General features: G+C 43.7%; 1 protein-coding gene across 2 annotated transcripts in view; it reads left to right on the top strand.

Moving 5' to 3' along the window:
• The window catches only part of Dock1 (dedicator of cytokinesis 1), a 447303-nt gene that overhangs the window by 148529 nt on the left and 278496 nt on the right, over positions 1–20278 (top strand). For both annotated transcript variants that reach the window (XM_077105459.1, XM_077105460.1), the window contains exon 25: positions 2370–2476. In XM_077105459.1, coding sequence (XP_076961574.1) covers positions 2370–2476 — 107 coding nt within the window. The remainder of the gene's footprint in view (positions 1–2369; positions 2477–20278) is intronic.

Here is a 20278-nt window from a genome sequence, read left to right on the forward strand (position 1 = left end):
TTGCTAATCATCACTTTGTGTGGGGAAGTTGTCACCCATCAGCAGGCACTGGGAATACGACGCCAGCTGGGCATTTTGCATGGTTAGGTTTTGATTTTCAATCTGTAGCTGTTGGTTTTTGTTTCATTTTGTTTTGTTTTCACAACCCGAAAGTCCTCACGTAGATGTTCTCCTGCTCTTGCGTCACCTCCCCTTCTTCATAACGGGTGTAGCTTCTCCTGAGCTCCTGAGGGAGGGGCTGAGAGCGTCAGGCAGAAGAATCAGACAAGAATTTTTTTAAATCCCCAAAGACAAACTGGGTGGGAGACAGCCACTGGGCTTTCACTGAGGAGGGAACTAGCGACCAGGTCCTTCCTTTTGCCCTGGAACATGTCACCCCGTGGTGTCTCTGTACAGCCCTCAAAGGCATCCGGCACATGTTGGAGAACTCAGGGCTGGAGAAACAGGGGAGGCGTGGAAACTGCGTCTACTGGGGTGCGGCCATACTCTGCTCCCATCCTTCTGTTGCTCAGGGGGATCAGCCTCTTGTCCATCAGAGGAGCACAGGAGAGTCACTGTCCCTGCTCGAGCCTCCTGCTTGGAGCTCCAGGGAAGTCCTGCCGAGGCCCTCTGTTCTTGGTGCACGTCTGTCCGCATCAGTCCCTTTTATACTGATTTCAAACATGACATTAAAAGTCATGTTTGTATGTTTTCCGGCTTGAATAATCAACCCATGTTTTAATAAAGTGGAAGTCATCACAGGAGAGAAAGATTCACACTTAAGTCCACTGCCCAGGCGCAGCCAGCAAGACCTGGATCCTTAACATGCTGCACACACACCCCTCAGAGGCCCAGGTTCTTTTCTTTAGGACCACTCTGGCACTGACACATCTTATTTCCCGTGTCTTCAAATCCTCTTCTGCATCGTAATTATTAATGACTTTCACGGTGTACCATTCTATGCTGGCCCATCATTTGCTTAAGCCACAACCACAGACGTGACATCTATTATGTGCTTTCTCCATACAAAATGGGCATTTCACAAAGCACCTCCATGTGCGAGTCGATTAGTCTTTACAACAATGGCATGACATTGGTTCTATTATTAGCCTAATTTTGCCTCTCTGCAGTCACTCAGCTGGCCAGTGGCACTGGTTCAAGGCCAACCCTGGCTTTCTGATTATAGAGAACAGGTCTCTAACTATTATGCTGCCTGAAGGGTGCCGAGTAAAGTCTGCTCTTGATCTTTACAAAATATACAGGGATGCATTTTTTGTAGCTTAATTGTATATCATTAGGATAATCAAAGAAGTGGAATTACTTGTTCTTATATTTTCTTAAAAGATTTTTAATAGATATTTAAAATCCAAAAGGTCAAACTAACATTCCATTAGTTCGTCCCCACTGTCTCCATACCCAGACTTTGCAGTGCTGGGAACTAGCCTTTGACCGGACCAGGCCTATTGACCCATAAGCAGTACTTCCCGTTCTTCTGGCTTTCCTTGAGATGCCAGCTGGTGCTCTTCCGGTATTCCTTCATAGTTCTGGCCATTTGTGAGAGGAAAGTTTTAAATGTTTTTATTGAAATAGTAGGTGAATACTCTGAAGTCACCTGTTTTATAGTGTTCAGTTCAATAGATTTTTTAGTGCATGTTTCAGAACATTTTATTTCCCCAGTAAGATCCCTCGTGCCATTACCAGTCCTTTGTCACTGCTACCCCTGCCCTAGGCAATCACCCATCTATTCTTTGTATCTGTAAGATTTAGCTTCTCCAGGTGTTTCATAAATGGGCTCATACAACATTGGCTTTCACTTAGCATCAGGTTTCAAGGTTCACCTGGGTTGTAGCAAGGGTCAGTGCTGGCTTCTTTTTTTGGATGAATTTTATGGACAGACATGTACATCTACTCCCCAGCTCATGGATATTTGGTTGTTTCTCCTTTTTCAGTACTATTTAACAGTGTCGTCACTTTGAGTCATATACAAGTTTTTGTGTGGATATATACTTTCATTTATTGAGTTTATAATTAATAATTGGAATTGCTGACTTACACAATGACTATGTTCAACATTTTGAGAAAATAACAAACCACGTTCCAAAGTGGCTGCACTATTTCACACCCCCACCAGCATGGTGGGAGGGCTCCGGTTTCTTTAATCCTCAATGCTTGTTATTGCCTGTCACTTGGATAATAGCTATTTTAATGAGTGTGAGTTAAAAAAGAAAACACTTATTGGGGGATGTGTGTAATTTTGGCCGATCTTGTGTGAGGGGCTTGTCCAGCATGCCAGGGGCATGTCGGGACCTCAAGGGACCTCCTGTCTTGTAACAGCACCGGGTTGTTTGCTGTGTGTGTCTCAAGAGTTTTGCTCATGTTCTCTCTCATAGTAAAATGTTCACCGAGTTCATCCTCAACATCCCCATGGGTTTGCTGACCATTCAGAAGCTCTACTGCTTGATTGAGATCGTTCACAGTGACCTCTTCACCCAGCACGGTGAGTTGTGACAGATATCGTCACGGGATCCAGGGTCTGCAGTCCTGGCCCCTCTGAATTCCCTCCTCCCTGCTGTGAGGAGTGGGGGTGGCATGTGGTTAAAACGTGTCCAGCACAGGACAGGGAGACGTAGCCCTCACAAGAGAACAGTGATTGACGCCGCGTAGTAGCAGCTCATTGGGAAATGCGTGCAGAAGGTGGTAGTGTGTAATCTAGGTGCACACCAAAGCCTGAGGACAGTCGGCATACATTGTGGTCTTTAAACCGTGGGATGGTCTATCCCGGGGTGGCAATTACTAGCTTCCACTGAGATGATGGCCAAAAAAAAAAGTTCAGGTTTTCTTTAAATTTAGAAGTAATGGTTCTGTCGTCATCTGAACTTTGCCATCTTTGACAGGGTTTCTTCCAACCCTGCTCAGAGTCCTATGAATTCTGATGATTCCTCAACTCATCAATCCTGAGGAACACCTTATATTTTTCCTCATTATCTCCCCATCCTTTTTATTAATCACTTTTTTTTTTTCTGTTTGGACAGACTGAATTAATATTTTACATTTGTCAGGTGGTTTTATTGAGCGCTTAAAAGCTGTGCATAATTCCTTAACCTTCCTCATTTATTGGACGCAGGTGTGAGGTCTGCGGAGTGACATCCCGATGGCATAGATTCATTCTCCTTCTTTTGTGTCTGGATGCTGGGCTTCTCCATTCATTCCCTTCTGTCCTCAGGCGTGGTGTTGTTCGTGATTCCTCTGTGTTTTTCCAGCAACGAGCAGCGCTCATTGGGAAATGCCCGCCGAGTGGTTGCTGGCCGGACTGAGAATGCACCGTCGGGTGCAGTCCTCTGTGCCTTCTGGGTTGGTGGGCGCCATGTTTGCCTGCTGGTTTACCTTCATCATATCACTGGAGTGTGTGCCTGTTTATGTTAAGAGGTGACATTAAGAGTTCACCTGGGTGGGAGTGTTCTTCTGGAGGAAGAAAAATACCAAATCAAGGAGGGGTGGCTTTGTGCAGCCCCTTCATGTAGACCTTTCTCTGGCCAGAACCCTGTTTCTCACTTCTATAAAAGAAAGTCAACTGTCCCCGCCGTCTGAGACTGAAATCACACAAATGTAGAGTGGGCCATTAATTCTGACTACCCGTATTTCAGGTCCCACTGAGAGGCTGGTACTTGAGTTGTCTACTCCCTGGGTGACTGTTCCAAATCCGAGGGACTGCATGGGGTTTAGGGAAAGGCTGATGGGGAGGTGGTGTGTTGGGACCCAGCTTCCGCAGTCATGCCTGTATGGACTACGCTTCATACTGGAGCAAGTAAATTCTCCAAAAGTTTATATGTAGGTCTCATTAGGTAGATGTTCCATCTACTCACCATTCAGGGCCAAGACAAACATATATGTCATAGAGAGAGGGAGAGAGATTGATTCTCCAAGAATTACGAAATTTATTCTGGACTGGCAGAGCATTGCATTGGGAATATGTGTTCCACAGCAAACTGTGGGTGTTTGCAAGGAGGCTGAGGCCAGGGGAAGGGTTTAGAGGCGAAATGAGGAGGATTCCATCAGGAATTTTAAGTAGTAATCCTTGGCTGGAATGACTGATGCCAAGAGTGACCAGCCCGCGGTGAGTGGTCGGTGGCTGGGCAGACGTCCTGGTGAAGCCACTCCTTGTACAGGGTTGCCGTGGCTCTGAGGAAACCTGCAGTTTTGGCAGATTCTTTTGAGAGCTGCTGTCCCTTCTTTCATAACCTGCTTCTTTTGATAGGGTTGACACAGTGGGTCCGTTTTTATTTTGACAACTTTCACATTTCTTCCACGTTCTCTGCTTTTGATCAAGATTCTTTCCTGAACACACTTCGATTGGCCCTCTAGCACTTGGGGTTTGATTGGCCATCACTGCCCGGATGTGCTTTTCTGGGCTGTTCTTCTGTTCCCACAATGGGGACGGAAGTAATTAGTGACTGGGAGTCATTGTCCCATCCAGAACAGGAGGATCAGGGGAGAGGTTCCCAGGTGAAGCCACAGTGCAGTTGGTACTCTCCACTTGGTGAGATGGGGGTCTTCTCAAAGCGCTGAGCCAGGCTGTTCTACCAGGAATTGTATTTCTGCAGGGTTTTGACAGGCAACAGGTACACATTTACAAAGGAAATTCCAGAAGTATCCACAGGAGAATAAATGGCAGTCTGTGTAATAATTTGAATCAAGCAACATTATCTTTTTTCTTTATCGTCAGACAAATTTTTACCAAAGGTACTTGAAGGAAAACGAGTTTGTTTATAAAGTGAGTTTTGTTTTATCAGAAAATTGTGCTTGATTATTTGTTAGAGTGTTTTTATGAATCTGATTACAGGTGCTTCAAGGAAGAATGAAAACTATGTATTGCAGATGACTAAGAATAGGCATGGTTAGATTCTGATGAATTCAGCAGATGACAAGAAAATTTAGTGACTTTTGTTGCATTCAGCGCTGTGAGATGCCAGGCATGACTGAAGCCTTCATGCCAGGCCATCAGACTTTTAAAGATCTCATATGACCTTGCACAATCTTAGAATGTTTACATTAATAATATATAGTAAACATCATTGTCAAGTAGTAGTCATTTAGTTTTAAGCTTTTTAACCAGTAATAATCTCTCAAAAGACTTTAAAACAAATAGATGCTTAAAAAGACTTTAACCATTTTTGAGATTTTGTTTTTTCCTAAGCCATCAGAAACCTAATAAAGACAGCCGAGAACATGATATGAACTTGCTAAAACAAAAAGTCCTTGTTTCCCAGGCCAATTTTTGTGAATTTTACTAAAATCAGAGCAATATTTTAAGAAAATTTTGTTGCTTCAAAATAGAGAATTTGATTCTGATTTTGTATCAGTGTATGAATGTTGTGAAAACTCAGAATCCTGCAGATGACTTTCACAGACGGTAGCCGACCAGGTCACACCCGTTTCTTCTCCGGAGACTGGTCCTCAGGACCCTGGGACCTGCTCTGAGCCTGCAGTGTGCTGTGGCCGTTAGCTGTGCCCTGTTGTTCTTTTCTCCCATTTTGGAAGAGTCCAGCCGTTCGACATCAGAACAGCGGTTTTATTTGCTATAAATAAATCCCTTTCTATGGAAAAAGAAATCTCTTTTTTAATCATCCCAGCCAAAGAGATCCTCGTCTGCAGCTCTCTTTTCTTCCTCTCTCTTGCTCTCTGGCTACTCTCTGTCTTGTTTTCTTTCTCAAATTTACATTTCAGAACACTTCTTTAAAATCTTCAAATTTAGATAAAATTATTTCTTTTCTCAGTAAAAGATTTTATCTTTTTTTAATAGTTTTTTTTTTTTTAAATCCAAACACATCTTGGTTTCTTTGTTATTTATACATAAAATGACATGTTAATCAGAATTTGTTTGTGTGTGTGTTAGGGATTGAACTCAGGGGCTCAACTACTGAGCCGCATCCCCAGCCCTATTTTGTATTTTATTTAGAGACAGGGTCTCCTTGAGTTGCTTAGCACCTCGCCGTAGCTGAGGCTAGCTTTGAACTTGCAATCCTGCCTTGGCCTCCTGAGACACTGGGATTAAAGGCATGTGTCACTGCACTCGGCCAGAATTTTTAACTCTTGGTAATTTTTAGTGAAGACTCAGGAAGGAAGAAACCTTGAATTTTTCGTCATATGCCAGCCATTGATGAAAGGGTATATGTCAGTAGGCCAACATGTATAGTCTTTACTTCATGAAATTTAAGTAGCTATGGAGTTTTGAATTTATATTTATATTCAGAGGCATTTACCTCATGCATATTTACTTCATTTGCTTATTTTTAAGCAATGATTCCCAGATTCCTTATGAAAACTGAGGTATTAGATGAGCACTGCCATTTTATGTTACTTCTTTGTCAAGGAAAACCTTTAAACATTAAGGTGCTACGCTTGATAGACGGGAAGAACCCACAATGCACTCTGTTCTCATCTGCAAAGTGGTTCTTAGGTCAGACTTGTCGTTTCATGATCCTAAACATTTGACAGAGATAAATATAACCCTGTTGAGCCACGATACCTAAGCAAAAATGTGTACTAACAATTCTGAAGACAACTTCATTTTTACTTTACCAACAAATTGAGGAGACAGTAATATAGTAATATAACTTTATCAGTTTATAAGAAGAGAGTTGAATCTAAATTACATTTATGGAAAAAATGGAACAGTTAAGGTCACCTTATCATATGGATAAACTCGAAGGTCTTTATTTATAGTCTTTTGAGCAGATGAGTTTAGGAGTTAACTCTTAGATGTTTGCATTTTACTAGGACTCTCTGAAATAGGAAACTTCATGCAACCTTGAATAATAAAGTTATCTTAATATAAGCAAAAGAGTCAACAGATTTGAAATCGGCAGAGGAAAGAAAATACAGAGACCTGAAAATCCTTTACGTGTTGAGCCTGTAATTGCTGTTTAAGAATCTCTCAGGGAGTCTCACAAGAAATTTTAAATCAGGCATGTAGGTCAAACCAAACTGTGAAGCCAGGCACACAGAATTGAAAGTGAATTCACCAGAGAAAGGCCATAAGATGTTACCATGAGCTCAATTATATTAAAAAGTGCAGGAGAAATCCCTGCCAAGCAAGAACAGAGCTGCCCGCGGAGTCCCCACCAGACCTGTCCCTAGGAATTCCAGGCACAGCTAACTCTGATGGGTTTGAATTAAATTCTCCCATTGCTGCCCCAGTTGCCAAGAAATTGAAGAATTTCCTTTCCCTAAACTCTTGCTCAGAAAATGAACGGTGCCTGCCAAAAGAGACCCTTAGTGGGAGTATTCACCGTAATGATGGCCTAAAGGAGGCCTGCCTTGTTCCTTAATGAAAGAATTCTTCAAGATACCATCAGCAGCAGTCCTCTTCCAAAAAAGGGGCCTTCTACCCGAGAGAAGATCCACCAGGCAGAAAAAGACAAGCCACGGAAATGGGGGACTCAAAGACGCTTCCAGGAGTAGGCGGCTCTCTCTGAAGGTGGTCTTGCCTCTGTTCCCTCAGCAGTCACCAGATATGCCAACCTCAGAAGAAAACAGAGAGATGCTCCAAAGAATATCTTTTTTGGGAAGAGCCAGCATAGCGACCGGAACACAACATACATGCCATCGTAAACTCTGGGTTTGTTCACAGAGGCTAGACAAGGGGTCTTTTCATAGATAAAAATGGAGAGATTCACTTCAAATATTTGGAACAACAGCCCTTGGCTACAGTGGTTAGTGATACGTCCTACAGTGCCCGAGCAGGTGTCGTGACGGAAGGTCCTTTTGCACAGGCCGCGGTGGTCCCTGCCCTGGCATGGATCTGTCGGAGTCTTGTGTGATTGTCATTATCAGGCAGTCCTGTTAAGACCCTTCCTTCATAGCATCCTGGTTTCTCTGACTTGTTTTTGCCATGGGTTGACATAAGTGACTTCATCTTGATTCTGACAACTTTCACATTTTTCCAGCACTGTCAATGAATGCCAGCTGTCAGGGAATGACACTTGTCAGTGGATCATCTGTGCATTGTGTCTGACCTTTGTCGAGTGCTGTGTGGCCGAGACCTTCTTGAGGGCATACATATGTGTCAGAATTTGTATTGCAAAGCTTTGTTCTGAATGTCATTGAGTTCCCTTTGAGTCAGGGCCTAAAACACAAATGACTCAGTAAAAATACTTAAAATAGACCTGAGAAGATGGAAGGGCAGCGTAGAAGTGGGCTGTGTGTCCCACCCCTCCACAGTTCAGGTTTGAAGTCACTGGAGAAGAGCTGCTTAGTGAGCTGGGTGACTGAGGGACACACTAGGTTCAACACTAGACAGAGACGTGGTTCCTGGAACAGAGAGCGAGGCAGAATGAGATCAGTTCTGCACCTGTACCTGCGGTTGGTACCCAGGCAGGTCAAGGTGGAGGGATCACACAAAGGGACAGACAGACAGGGCATATTTAACAAGACAGTTACAGAAACAGCAGGAAGGTCAGTCTGAATTTTGCTGAACTCAGAACTGCACGGTGGGGCGGATGCATGAGACAAATTGTGTTTTTTTCTTGAGTTTTAAGCAGAGAACTGTGTCAGGGAGCCATCTAGTTGGGACTCCCTGAGCCCTGTTCCCTAAGCCTGCGCCTTAGGGAATTGTAATCCCCTTCATCTCCCCTGGAGACCACAGCAAAGAGTAGCATGAAGGAAACAGCTGGAACAAGCCATTAGATAATTTTTATAGTGCGATACCTTGAGCCGAGAAGCCAGTGAAACCCGCTGACACGCAGAGGGAACACAGGAAGGCCCACTCAACTGTCCTGAAAACTCAGGGCGCTCACAGAGCATCCTGTCCACACAGAATAGGGTTCAGCCCGCTAGGCAGGGGATGCCCCAGTGCCACCTGCTCTGCAAAACCAAGGTGCTCACAGCTTCGCAGGCTAGCTGGGGAATCTCCAGAGCCACCTAAGTCGCACTGTAGGAGAAGGGTGGTGTGAAGTCTTCGCGGTTACCCAGCCGACAGTGCTTCCCCCAGGCACCAAGAAACCTCCGAGAGCACGTGAAACTGCCCCCTGTACCAGAGGGGGAGCTGGCTAACAAGTCGGGGAGGGCACAGTCCCCAGTGGCTGCCCGCTCACAGGCCCAGAATAATACGTTGAGCTGCCTCGGCTGGTCCTGGACGAGGAGGACGTGGTGGAGACTGGATGGGTAGGATACAGAGGCTGCACTTCACAGTGTCTTTTGCAGCAAGACTCTGATGGAGATGTGGGGGGCGGGGGATGCACAATCCACTCCATCTTGGAACCAGGCTGTTCAGACTTTGCCTCTACATTCAGAGCCAGTCAGAGGCTGTGCAGCCAGAGCTTGGACACTGCCACACCTCTGATACCTGGCTGATTCACAAGTACCTGAAGGGAGTCTACCTGTGAAACACCTTGGCAAGGAGGCTTCTGTTGTCTTCACACATTATTTTAATTTCACCTGTATTGTTTTCTATTTGGTTGGTTTGAGTTTCTGTCACCACTTGTTATTTTTATGATGTTATATGATTATAAATATTCATTAATTAAATATTATGTTTTCTTCCTCATTTTTGTTCCTTCCCCTTCTTTTTTCTTCTTTCTCTTTCCTCCTCCACACTTTTTACTGTACCTTTTCTCCTTCCTTCCCTTTCCCTTCTATTTTCTGTTTAGCATCATATTAATTTTGCTTCTATGACCTAGTTTTTTAGCATGTTCTATGTAATCACTCCCCCTTTCTTTTCTTTGGTTAGTGGAGAGGTGGGAAACATTTTCAGTCAGTTTTTACGATATTTGATAATATGGTTTGTTGTAAAGCAGTAGCTGGTTCTGATGAGTATTCTTTCTTCTCAAAATGGTATGGGAATCAAACAGCACTTTGAATATGTTGGATGGGAGCTTTGGGGTAAGATAAACCCTCACCTGGGGCATATCATAAAGAGAAGGAAGCTCACTAACAAGCTCCTCGTCTGGTAGAGATCTCCCTCCCAACAGAACAGATTTCAACATGGAAACGCACATAACAAGAGATAACAAGGCAGGAAGATGCCTCTGAGAGGTTAAAACTCCCCAACAACTAAATCCAAAGATAATAAAGTAGTGGAGATACTGGACAAAGAATTCAAAAAACGGATGGTTAAAATGGTCAATGAATTAAGAGAAGAACTAAGGGAGAAAATGCAGGGTATGAGAGAGAATTTCAGTAAAGAGATAGACGTTCTGAAAAAGAATAAGAAATATTCAAAATGCAAAACTCACTTAATCAAATAAAAAAAAAAAAAACTCAGTGAAGTCTTACCAGCAGACTAGATCATGCAGACGAAAGAATATCAGGGCTGATAGAAAAGATGGAGGAATTAGAACACTTAGACAATCATAAAGAAAATAAAAACACAACAAACTGAGCAGAATATACAGGAGCTGTTGGACAACATTAAAAGGCCAAATGTAAGAATTATAAGCCTTGAGGAAGCAGAGGAGATTCTTACTACTGACGTAGAAAACAGTGAAAAATATCAGACACTTTCTTTAATCTTGGGAAGGAAATCGACATCCAGGTACAGGAGGCATTTACAATTCCAAAGAGGCAAGACCAGAAAAGAATTTCTCCTTGACACATTATTGTTAAAATTTCAAAAATATAGAGGAAAGAAAGAAATTTAAAAGCTGCAAGAGAAACCTACCAAATCATTTATAAAGGCAAACCCATCCGAAAAAATGGCAGACTTCTCAACAGAACCTCTGAAGGTCAAGAGGACACAGAATGATGTATTTTAAGTCCTGAAGGGAAACAACTGCCCACCTACAGTACTGTATCCAGCAAGAGTGTCCTTCAGAATTGAAGAAGATGAAACCCTCCCCGGGTAAGCAGAAACTCAAGGAGATCATGAGCACTAGGCCAGCAGTTCAGAAGGTACTTAAAGGAATCCTACACACAGGAACGTAAAAACAACCAAGGGAGCACGGGGGAGAACCACATTAGAAAGACAAATAACAAATGAGTATTAGGAATAAAACAAAATAGCAGGAAGTAACGTACACCTCCCTGTAATAATACTGACTGATCCGATTTTAAGACTAGAAACTTTGGAACTGTTTGAAGAAAAAAAAAAAAAAGAGAAGAAATGCTTCACTATATAGGCACAGGCAAAGACTTCCTGAGTAAGACCCCGGTAACTCAGGAAATAAGAGAAATATTAAATCAATGGCATAGCATCAAATTAAAAAGCTTCTATATAGTAAGAGAAAAATTATCAGAGTGAAGAGATAACTAACATAATGAAAAAAAATCTTCCACAAGCTATTTTTACAAGAGGATTAATATCCAGGATATATGAAGAACTCAAAACACTTAGCATTACTAAAAGCACATAACCCTGTCAGTAAATGGGCCAAGGAACAGAACAGACACTTTCCTAAACATGTATAAATGCCCAGCACTTATGTGAAGAAATGTTCAATATCTTTGACCCTCAGGAAAATGCAAACCAAAACTACATTGAAATTTCATCTCACTTCAGTCAGAATGACAATTAATAAGAATTCAAATAAGAGCCAAGTACAATGGTGAATAAAGGTGCATGTAATCCCAGTGATTCAGGAGGATGAGGCAGGATGATTGCAAGTTCTAGATTCGTCTCAGCAATTTAGGTCCTAAGCAACTTGGTGAGACTCTGTCTCGAAATTAAAGTAAATAAAAAAAGATGTGGCTTAGTGGTTAAGAACCCCTGGGTTCGATCATCAATTCAAAAAAAAAATCAAATAACAATAATTACTAATGAGGATGCAGAGGGAAAGCCACACTTACACACTGTTGGTGGGAATGTAAATTAGCTCAGCTGCTAGGGAAATTGGCAAGGAAGTTCCTCTAAAAGGTAAAGATAGATCTACCTTTTTATCCTACTACACCACTCTTTGGTGTTTATCCAAAAGAATTTAAAGCCAGCATATGTTAGAAATCTGTACATAGTCATGTTTATTGCAGCACAATGCACAATAGCCAAGAACCCGGTGAGGTATCCATTCATAGGCGGATAAAGAAAATGCAGTGTATATAAATGCACAATGGAGTTTGGTTCAGCACAAAGGAGAACAAACTCATGGCATTTTCTGGAAAATGGATGGAAATGGAGACCATCATTTTGAATGAAATAAGTCAGAGGAGTGTGTCTCAGTGTATTCTCATATACTCTCCATAGTTGGAAGGAAGAAGAAAAGATAGGCATAGAAAGGAACCCTATGAAGTCAGAAGGGAGACCATTGGGATAGAGGAAGGGAACAAGGGAGGGAGGAGGGGAAGGGGAGGGATGTCTTGGGGAGTGAATTGATCAAATTATGTTTTTAGGTGTGCACACTATTCTGTATAGTTAATATGCACTGATTAAAAGTACTTGAAATGGAAGTGATTTTAAGATTAAACCTAAAGGACATATCCCTTCTCTCGTGGACACTTACTCTCTCTCTTTTTTTTTTTTAACATTTATTTTTTAGTATTTGGCGGACACAACATCTTTGTTTGTATGTGGTGCTGAGGATCGAACCCGGGCCGCATGCATGCCAGGCGAGCGCGCTACCGCTTGAGCCACATCCCCAGCCCAACATTTGCTCTCTCTTTAGCTGGTGGAAAGCCTGATGGGAACCTCACTACTCGCTCTGGGTGATGATCTCAGCATAGGTGCCCGGGGACTGGTTTCCTCTCCATAGTGCCCAGTTTCTGTTTTCACTCTTCTTCCACGAGTCTTTGTCATGGACGAACTCCAGTCCTTTTTGGAACTATGCAGTGAATCAATAAACATGTGGCATAGCTCCGTGAGGAGTTAGTGGATAATGTAATATTTTGAAATAATTAATCTGTCTTTTTAAGTATAGAGCTTGGGGTTTGATCTTAATAGGAATTCATACCTAACATAGTAAGTGAAATTTATATGAAATCTATGAATCTAAAATTATTGTGGGTAAAAAGTGAGCCAAAATTAGCTGAAAGTGTTGTGTCTTACAAGGAGCTCCAGAATTCCCAATCAGTAGAGTTGTTTATACCATAATTGGCAGCCCAAATGTGCTTCTGAACATGTCGTGGCTGCCTGGAATCCTTTCAGAAGGCTTTGGCCAGTGTGAAAATGGTCTCGTTTGTTGAGCTTGGGTTTTAGGAGTCTCTCTGGATAGGGGCAGCAGAGTTAGTCTTGATATCTTTCATTTGCAAGCTCTCTGCTTTTGCCATGCAGCTGACTGCTGTCTTACCTCCTTGTCAGGAAAGATTTATCAGCTGAAATCTTCTGGCTGGGCTGCTCTTACAAAGATGTCATTACTTTTACAAAATATTCTGTGCCACATTTAGTATAAATATTTAAAGCCAAACCATTTTTGATGAGATATGATGGCTCTGATTTTCATGCTTTGTTCAGTTTCTTGTTAATTTCTAAAAAATATAGTTGTCTTTGTCCTTTTCCCTGAACCTACTGGAATCAGTTAAATGAGCTCTCCCTGTGTCTAGATCTGCAGAACTTGCCTTAAGTGGGTTTAGCTGAGGTGCTGCTGCATGTGCAAGGTCCTTCCAAGGATATGGCCTAATGCATCCATGAGCAAGTCACTGGGGCTCCTCTGTGGGGTCCCAGGTAGGAGCAAGGCTCCCCAGCCCCTGTCTCTCATCACTCCTAAACACCCACAAGTTCTTTTGCTCTAAAGCATTTGTTTCCATCCTCCACCAAAAATAAAATCAACCTAGTCTAGAACAAATAAAAGTGCATGTATTTGCGGTCAAATTAGGATTGCTGTCCAGGAAAAATACAGATTCAAGAAGTCTTGAAAGTATGCTCCTATGGTTTATAGAACTGTGTTAAAGGTTCACACATCAATTACATCACTAGTTAGTCAAAAATTGTGACAGGTGGTAGCAAAAGCCAAGCTCTCTTGTTGAGAGCCACAGCGGAGTCCGAATGGCCCCTGGCATTTTGCCAGAAGTAATGGTTGAGAGGCCAGCCATTAAGATGATGTTGGATTGATTCAATTGTATATTAGACCTTTACTGGACAGTAAAGGTCTAATATACAATTGCTGCATCGGGCACCCGCTACTTTGGAGTTCCCATTGAGTTCTCCCGGGGTTTGAGAGTGAGTGCGTGTGCAGCCCGGGGGAGGGAGTTCCGTGGCTGTGTGGTGGTTCCTAGAGGAACCGAGTGGGTAGCGTTCGGGAGAGTTCCCAGGGAGTGTGCTGGTGGAGTTTGGAAAATAAAGTTTGTTCCTGCTTGAGTGGCTCGTGATTTGTGCCCAGCCAGACTGAGGCATTCTCTTGTAAGGAAGGGGCTGGGTGTGGTCTCTGTCTCTGGGTGGTGTGGGGAAAGGGTGTATTGTACAGAAGGTCCGCAGAGGTTACACAGAGTTTAGGAAACCTAGATTGGCTCAGGTCAAAGGTCAGCATGGGTGTTGGAGTTGGGTGGGGCTGGGCTCATCTGTAGCCCATTTCAAAGTTTAGCCACTGCTGTGTCCCCAAGAGTTCTTGTGTGCTGGACTCCACTTATCTGACCACAACCAATGCCACTCCATTTTGATTTCCTTCCTTGGCACCATCTCCCCTGATATCAAAGCCATTCCACAACTGAAGGGGTCCATTTCTATGGAAATGAGACAGAGATGTGTTTGCATGTGGGCTATGGATTCCAAGGTGGGAATGGCTGCTCCTTGGAAGAGCCTTCCCTGGCCAGGTTGGGCCCCTGGGGGGCCACCGCTCTCAGCACTCTGGCTGTTCCCAGCCTTTTTTCCCCACCTCTCTGTTTTGCACATGGAGACAGAAGATGTATCCAGCCGAGTTTGTTGGGCTACAGCAGGCGACATTTCTCTTGGCACAGAGGGTTGCGTTGGGCCCCAACCCTTGTGGAACTGGCTGGAAGGAGGACAGTGGACTTCTGTCACTGCTGCCGTCTGCTCGCAGAGAAGTGCGGACTTCCTCTCCTGCTCCTGGTTCCCAGGGACCACAGGATGATCACCCCATTGAGGAGTGTGGGTTGGCTTCACTCTGTCCACCAGTTCAAATGGAATCTCTTCTGGAAACACCTTCAGAGATACAGCCAGAAATAACGTGTCACCAGCTATCTGGGCACCCTATGGCCCAGTTGTTTGCACATAAAATTCACCTGTCCTAGGAGTTTCCTCCCAGAGGCACTGGGTTCACCTGCCTGGTGCTCCTCATGACAGCCCCGTCCGCCTGTGAAATCATTGTTTCTTCCCTTGGTTACTGCATGTCACCCTTGGTCCCTCCCTAGAAGGAAAGCTCCCAGTGCCTTGTTCATCTTCTTTTTTCTCCACCGTTGGCACCTAGAGCCAGCCTGACCCCAGGTGCTGAGGGAGGAAGATGTACAAGGGTGTTCCAACCCAGCATCTCTTTCCCTGGAGCAGAAGGTGACGTGTGACCAGCCACACGTGTGTGGCTCACTTGCTCCAAGGGAGGTGAAGTTCTGGGCTCTCCTGGGGAAACCAGCTCTCTCTCCTGGTTTGGCCTCTGGATGGCTTGATCACGTGAGAATGCGGGGATGTCTCTGAGAAGGGGTAACAATGAGAGAGAAAAGTGGGGGACTCCTGAGAGGCCTAAGGGGAAAGTCACCTGTGAGCGGTGTCATGAAGTCCACACGGCCTTCAGTTGGCTTCTGACGTGCTGCTCCCCCAGTTTGTGGAAACATGATGGGGTGTGCACAGTTCTACCCTACCTCTGACTCAAGATGCCTTCTCCTGAAAACCACATAATGTTTCCCACACACAGAAAGTGGAGAGATGGCAGTAAGCAGGCTCATGTACTCGCCCCAGCTTCAAGAATTCTGAATTCAGGGCCAACCCTTTTTATCTGTGTGCACCCTGCACCCCAGACATTTTGAAGCAAATCCATCATCGTGGCATTTCACTATAGTGGTAGGACTCAGCAATGATGTTGTACCTGAGTGGGAGCACTTGCCCTGGGGCCGGTCCCTGTGCTGTGTCTCACATCCACCTTGGATGTCCTGTCCACGCTCTTGTGCTGAGACACGTGGCCTTGGGCTCGTTAGCATGCTATGCAGGAGGGCCAATGAATGGATGGTAATGGCTTCTGAGCCTGGTCCAGCGACGTGACTTGACTGCGTGAGAGCTGGCTGAATAGACTACGTGCAGCACAAAACGTTGACTCTTGCATATCATCTGTGGTGTGGAGAGAGCTGATGTTCAAAGCAAGATACAAAGAGAAGGGAAGGTCGACACTTTGTAATTTGTAGCTTTGTTCCCATGTGATTATATTGTTGCCCACATAACTGACAAAAGCGATGAAAATTAAAGCTTAAATCCTATTATAGAAATGAAAAGTTTCAGTATAATTAAATTAAGCACTGGAACATCGAGGGTTAGGATTTATGTCCACAAAAATGTTCTACATTAATGTTATAGAAATTGGGATAAAATAAATCAACCTGAGCTAGCATTTACTTTTAAGAATGTCAGGAACATTGGCTGTGCTTGCAGGAGGCCCTGTGAGCATCCCTGGGGCCAGGCACTCCTGTCCTCAGGCCTCCTCTGACCTGCAGCTCGGCATCGGAGCCCTTTGTGGGCAGCTTCTTGCAGTTAACATGGAACCATTTCTTTGTTTTCTAAGGTGTAATCTTCCTCTATTCCGGTGTTAACAGTGACTTAGGCAATGGATATTTTATTTTAGCATTTACTGGGGACTTTCCCTTATGTCCTGTGTTTGTGTTCTGGAGGGGAGCATAAGTTCTGATGTGCAAAGCTTTGAAAAATGTGCAAAGTTGAATGGCAGGAACGTCCTTTTCCCCATTGGCAGCAGCTTTGGACTCCAGATGGACGGCTTCTCCCGTGAGCCTGCTATTCCTTGGCTGCCCTTTGGTTTGTCAGTTTCTATGATTGCTGTGGTGGGGGTCGGTGGTGAGTGGGAATGGGAATGTCCTGTTTCCTCAAACCCTGCCCGTCCTGTGCCCTTTCCTTCAGCATAGCAAATGGTCTCCTTTGAGATAAGTCTGTCTCAGCCTTCTGAAAACTTTATTTCTGTTCCACTTTAACAATCCAGAGTTTCTTTAAAATGTAGGCCTAAAGACTTTAAATCATGTTTGGCATTTTTATTTTCAAGGTGAAAAGAATATCTTCTAGTTATAAACAGTCAAACTCTGCTTTCAAATGGGGGAGGCATTAGTGACAGAAGCCCTGAGAAGTCTGAAGGCAAAGACCCACATGCCTGTTGGCATGCTGTGAGGCACCGTTGAGGTCAGATTCCTTTTTTTTTACAGTGAACAGGTCCAAGAAAGAAAATTTACATCTCTAAAAATTGCCCTATTAATAAAAAATTGTTTTAAGTCACAAACAAGGAAAGCTGCATGGTTAATGTGTATCTATAGTATTAATGCTTTGGTCCATAAACAAATCGAAACAATGTCTCTTGAGTTTCTCTACTGTGGAAAATAGATCTTAAACCCAGAACTACTCTGAAGTGATTTTGTTAACTTGATGGATGTTTGTACAGAGAGAAAAATTGGGGTTGGGGCTAATTTTGCCATAGTCACTTAATGGACCACTGGTATAGCATTTTGGAATACTTTATTTAATTAGTTTGCTGTGCTGATGACTTCTAATGAATGTTGCCACCTGGGAACACTGAAAACCGGCTCTTTTAAATAATGTGGAATATAAACATCACACCCTCTTCTATTTTTTATGCATACCTTGAGAAAACTTTTAATCTCTACCCCTGTATCACACTACCCTCTCCCCCTCATTCTGCATATCACTTTGTGTCTTTCATTACATATGGTTTTGTAGAGATCATTTGCTAAAACAGTGCAGGCTTTTAGAAATGACTTATTGAATGTCTTAGTGGTATCCATTTCGATCCCATCATAATTTATTGATCACCTACCATGTGCTCAGGACTGTGGGTAGCTGGTTTGAATCCTCTGAGAGCCTTCAAGTCATCAACTTAAAAATGTAGAACTCAAAAAGAGTAATTATCTCAATTTACAGATAAGGACATCAAAGTTAAATAAGGTCTAATGTGTAAGCAACATCCCAGGCAGGGAGCTGTCCACCACCCTGGTGCTGATTAAGTCGCTGGCTTGTTCAAATCCATCATCTGCTCTTTTCTTAAAAGGTTTCACACCCACTGAATGAGGAATGCATCTTGAGAGCTGGATTGACTTAAAATGCTGAGTGGAATAAGACAAATAAAAACTCATGCACAAGCAAGTGCATACATGGGCTATACCCACATGAACCACGGAGCGTTGTGCTCACGTGTTCAGGAGTGGGCTTGTTCTCTCCTCTTTCTCTTTCTCTCTGTGATCACTTGGCAGTGCCAGCCTTTCCTCATGGTGCAGTCTAAACTTCGTCACCCTGGTCTCCTGTTGACTCAGTTCTGTGCCCACCTGGGAGTGGGCTCCTGTCCTTCTTGCTTGATGCTCAGTACAGAAAGGACATTCTGAGGAGGGGGCCTCACCTTTTTTGTACCTCATCAGCAGATTGTGCCCCTCAGTCCTCCAGCCTGTGATTCCCTTTGGGCCCTGAGTGTGGATTTCTGTACCGTGTGATAATGTTGCTGTGGCAGTGGGTAGAGCCCCACATCAGCTTGCAATCTTGCAGGTTTTGCTTCATGACCCTATTCTTCTATTAGTATATAAATCCCTGCCCAAGAGCACAATCCAGAGTTTCTTTAAAATGTAGGCCTACAACTGGTCTGTGGTCATTTATGTTCAATGTATAAATCTCATCGTGAGGGCACCAGGAGGAGCACATGGGCAGGACCACCCAGACCCTGACTCTGTTCCTGGCTGCCTCTTTTCTCCAGTGGTAGGACATCTGTCCGTAGTGTTGTGTGTCCTTCCTTATTTTCTCATCTTCCATATGATGAGTCTGCCCACAGACTGGCAGACTTACCAAATACCTCCTTGATCTCTCCCATCCACATAGTAGATAGACTCCCTGTCTGACCAGTGCTTCCCACACGGCCTTTCCTGGCTTTTGACTTTATAGTCTTTCTAATTTTCTCATCTACTTCTAAATGGGACTCATCTACGATATGTCTCCACCATGCTTCTTTTACTTGTTCTGAACTATCATTTGTTATTACAAAATAATGGAAAGCTGATCCCTATTGTTATAGTTCTTCAAACTAAAGGTCCAGATTGTCGGCTCCACACACTGGTCTTCTGAATGGCAGCTCCCTTCTTGCCTGGCCTTGTGGCCACATTCGGAGGACATTGTTTTTCCGTGTTCTTCCCGTGGTCCCATGTGCACTGCTATGCTCCTTCCAGTTTTCGTGCTCTTTTTACTAGCTCTGTTACTTTCTCAATTAAATTTCCATGACATGGGGCACCTCTAGGTTGAGTTGCAGATCTCTGCACTTCTGATCATGTCAGCGGGCAGCCTGGTGTCACTGTTCTGAGCAGAACACTTTCAAAGGAGCTGCCTGTCCAGTCAGAGTAGGAATGCTGTGCAGAGCATTTGTGTCTGTCCATTTTACACACGAGGACACTAACATCCAGAAAGGAGAAGCGCCATGCCAGGGTGACTTGATTAGTCTCCTCTGGGCACACTCACTTTCATAAGTTGTTCTATGGAGATGCTTCTTGGGAACTTCCCTCTTCAGTTGACAGGCCAGTGTCCCCCATATTTACACGTACACATGCCTGGGTCACTTGTCCTGCAGAGCTCTGGCTCAAGAGTCAGGTGTCTAACTCTGGCTCAGCTTCTGCTTAGCAGTGTGGTTCCTGAATGTGTTTTTCCTTGGGCTCCTGGTCCCCACTCCTGTGCTGAGAGGAGATGAATGGACAGCTCCCGTGACCCTTTCCAGTGCTGGCACTGTCTCCTGCATAATCTGCTGCTTAAGACCTGCGTGGAGGGAGAAAAATCACTCGAACATATTGAAACGTGGGTATAGGATTCATAGATGGTTGAAAATAAGATGGTTATCTATAAAAGATAAATAGAAAGCATTCCCCATTTATATGGCTCTCACTGTTTAATTCTCATTAAAAGTGTTATTCTGGCTCTCAGTCTGTGCAACATACACAAGGTTATTAAATGCACTTTATGGATCATTTGTTTAATGTGACCAAACTAAAAATTAAGAAGCACATTACTCAGTATTCATAAAAATGAATGTTTTAAATGGACAAATTCATTCTCATTTTTGTATCTTACTTTAATGTAGAGCTGTAATGGGGTTATAGACGGATATTCTGCTTGGACATTTATAAGCCGATGATGCCTGTTGAATACCTCTTATAAAGATTAATATTTTTTTCTCTGTGCCCATTACCAGAGCATTAATCATCCTGGCTCTAGCCCTCACAACTGAGCATGAACAGA

The sequence above is a fragment of the Callospermophilus lateralis genome, chromosome 15, assembly GCF_048772815.1.
Source record: "Callospermophilus lateralis isolate mCalLat2 chromosome 15, mCalLat2.hap1, whole genome shotgun sequence".
NCBI lineage: Eukaryota > Metazoa > Chordata > Mammalia > Rodentia > Sciuridae > Callospermophilus > Callospermophilus lateralis.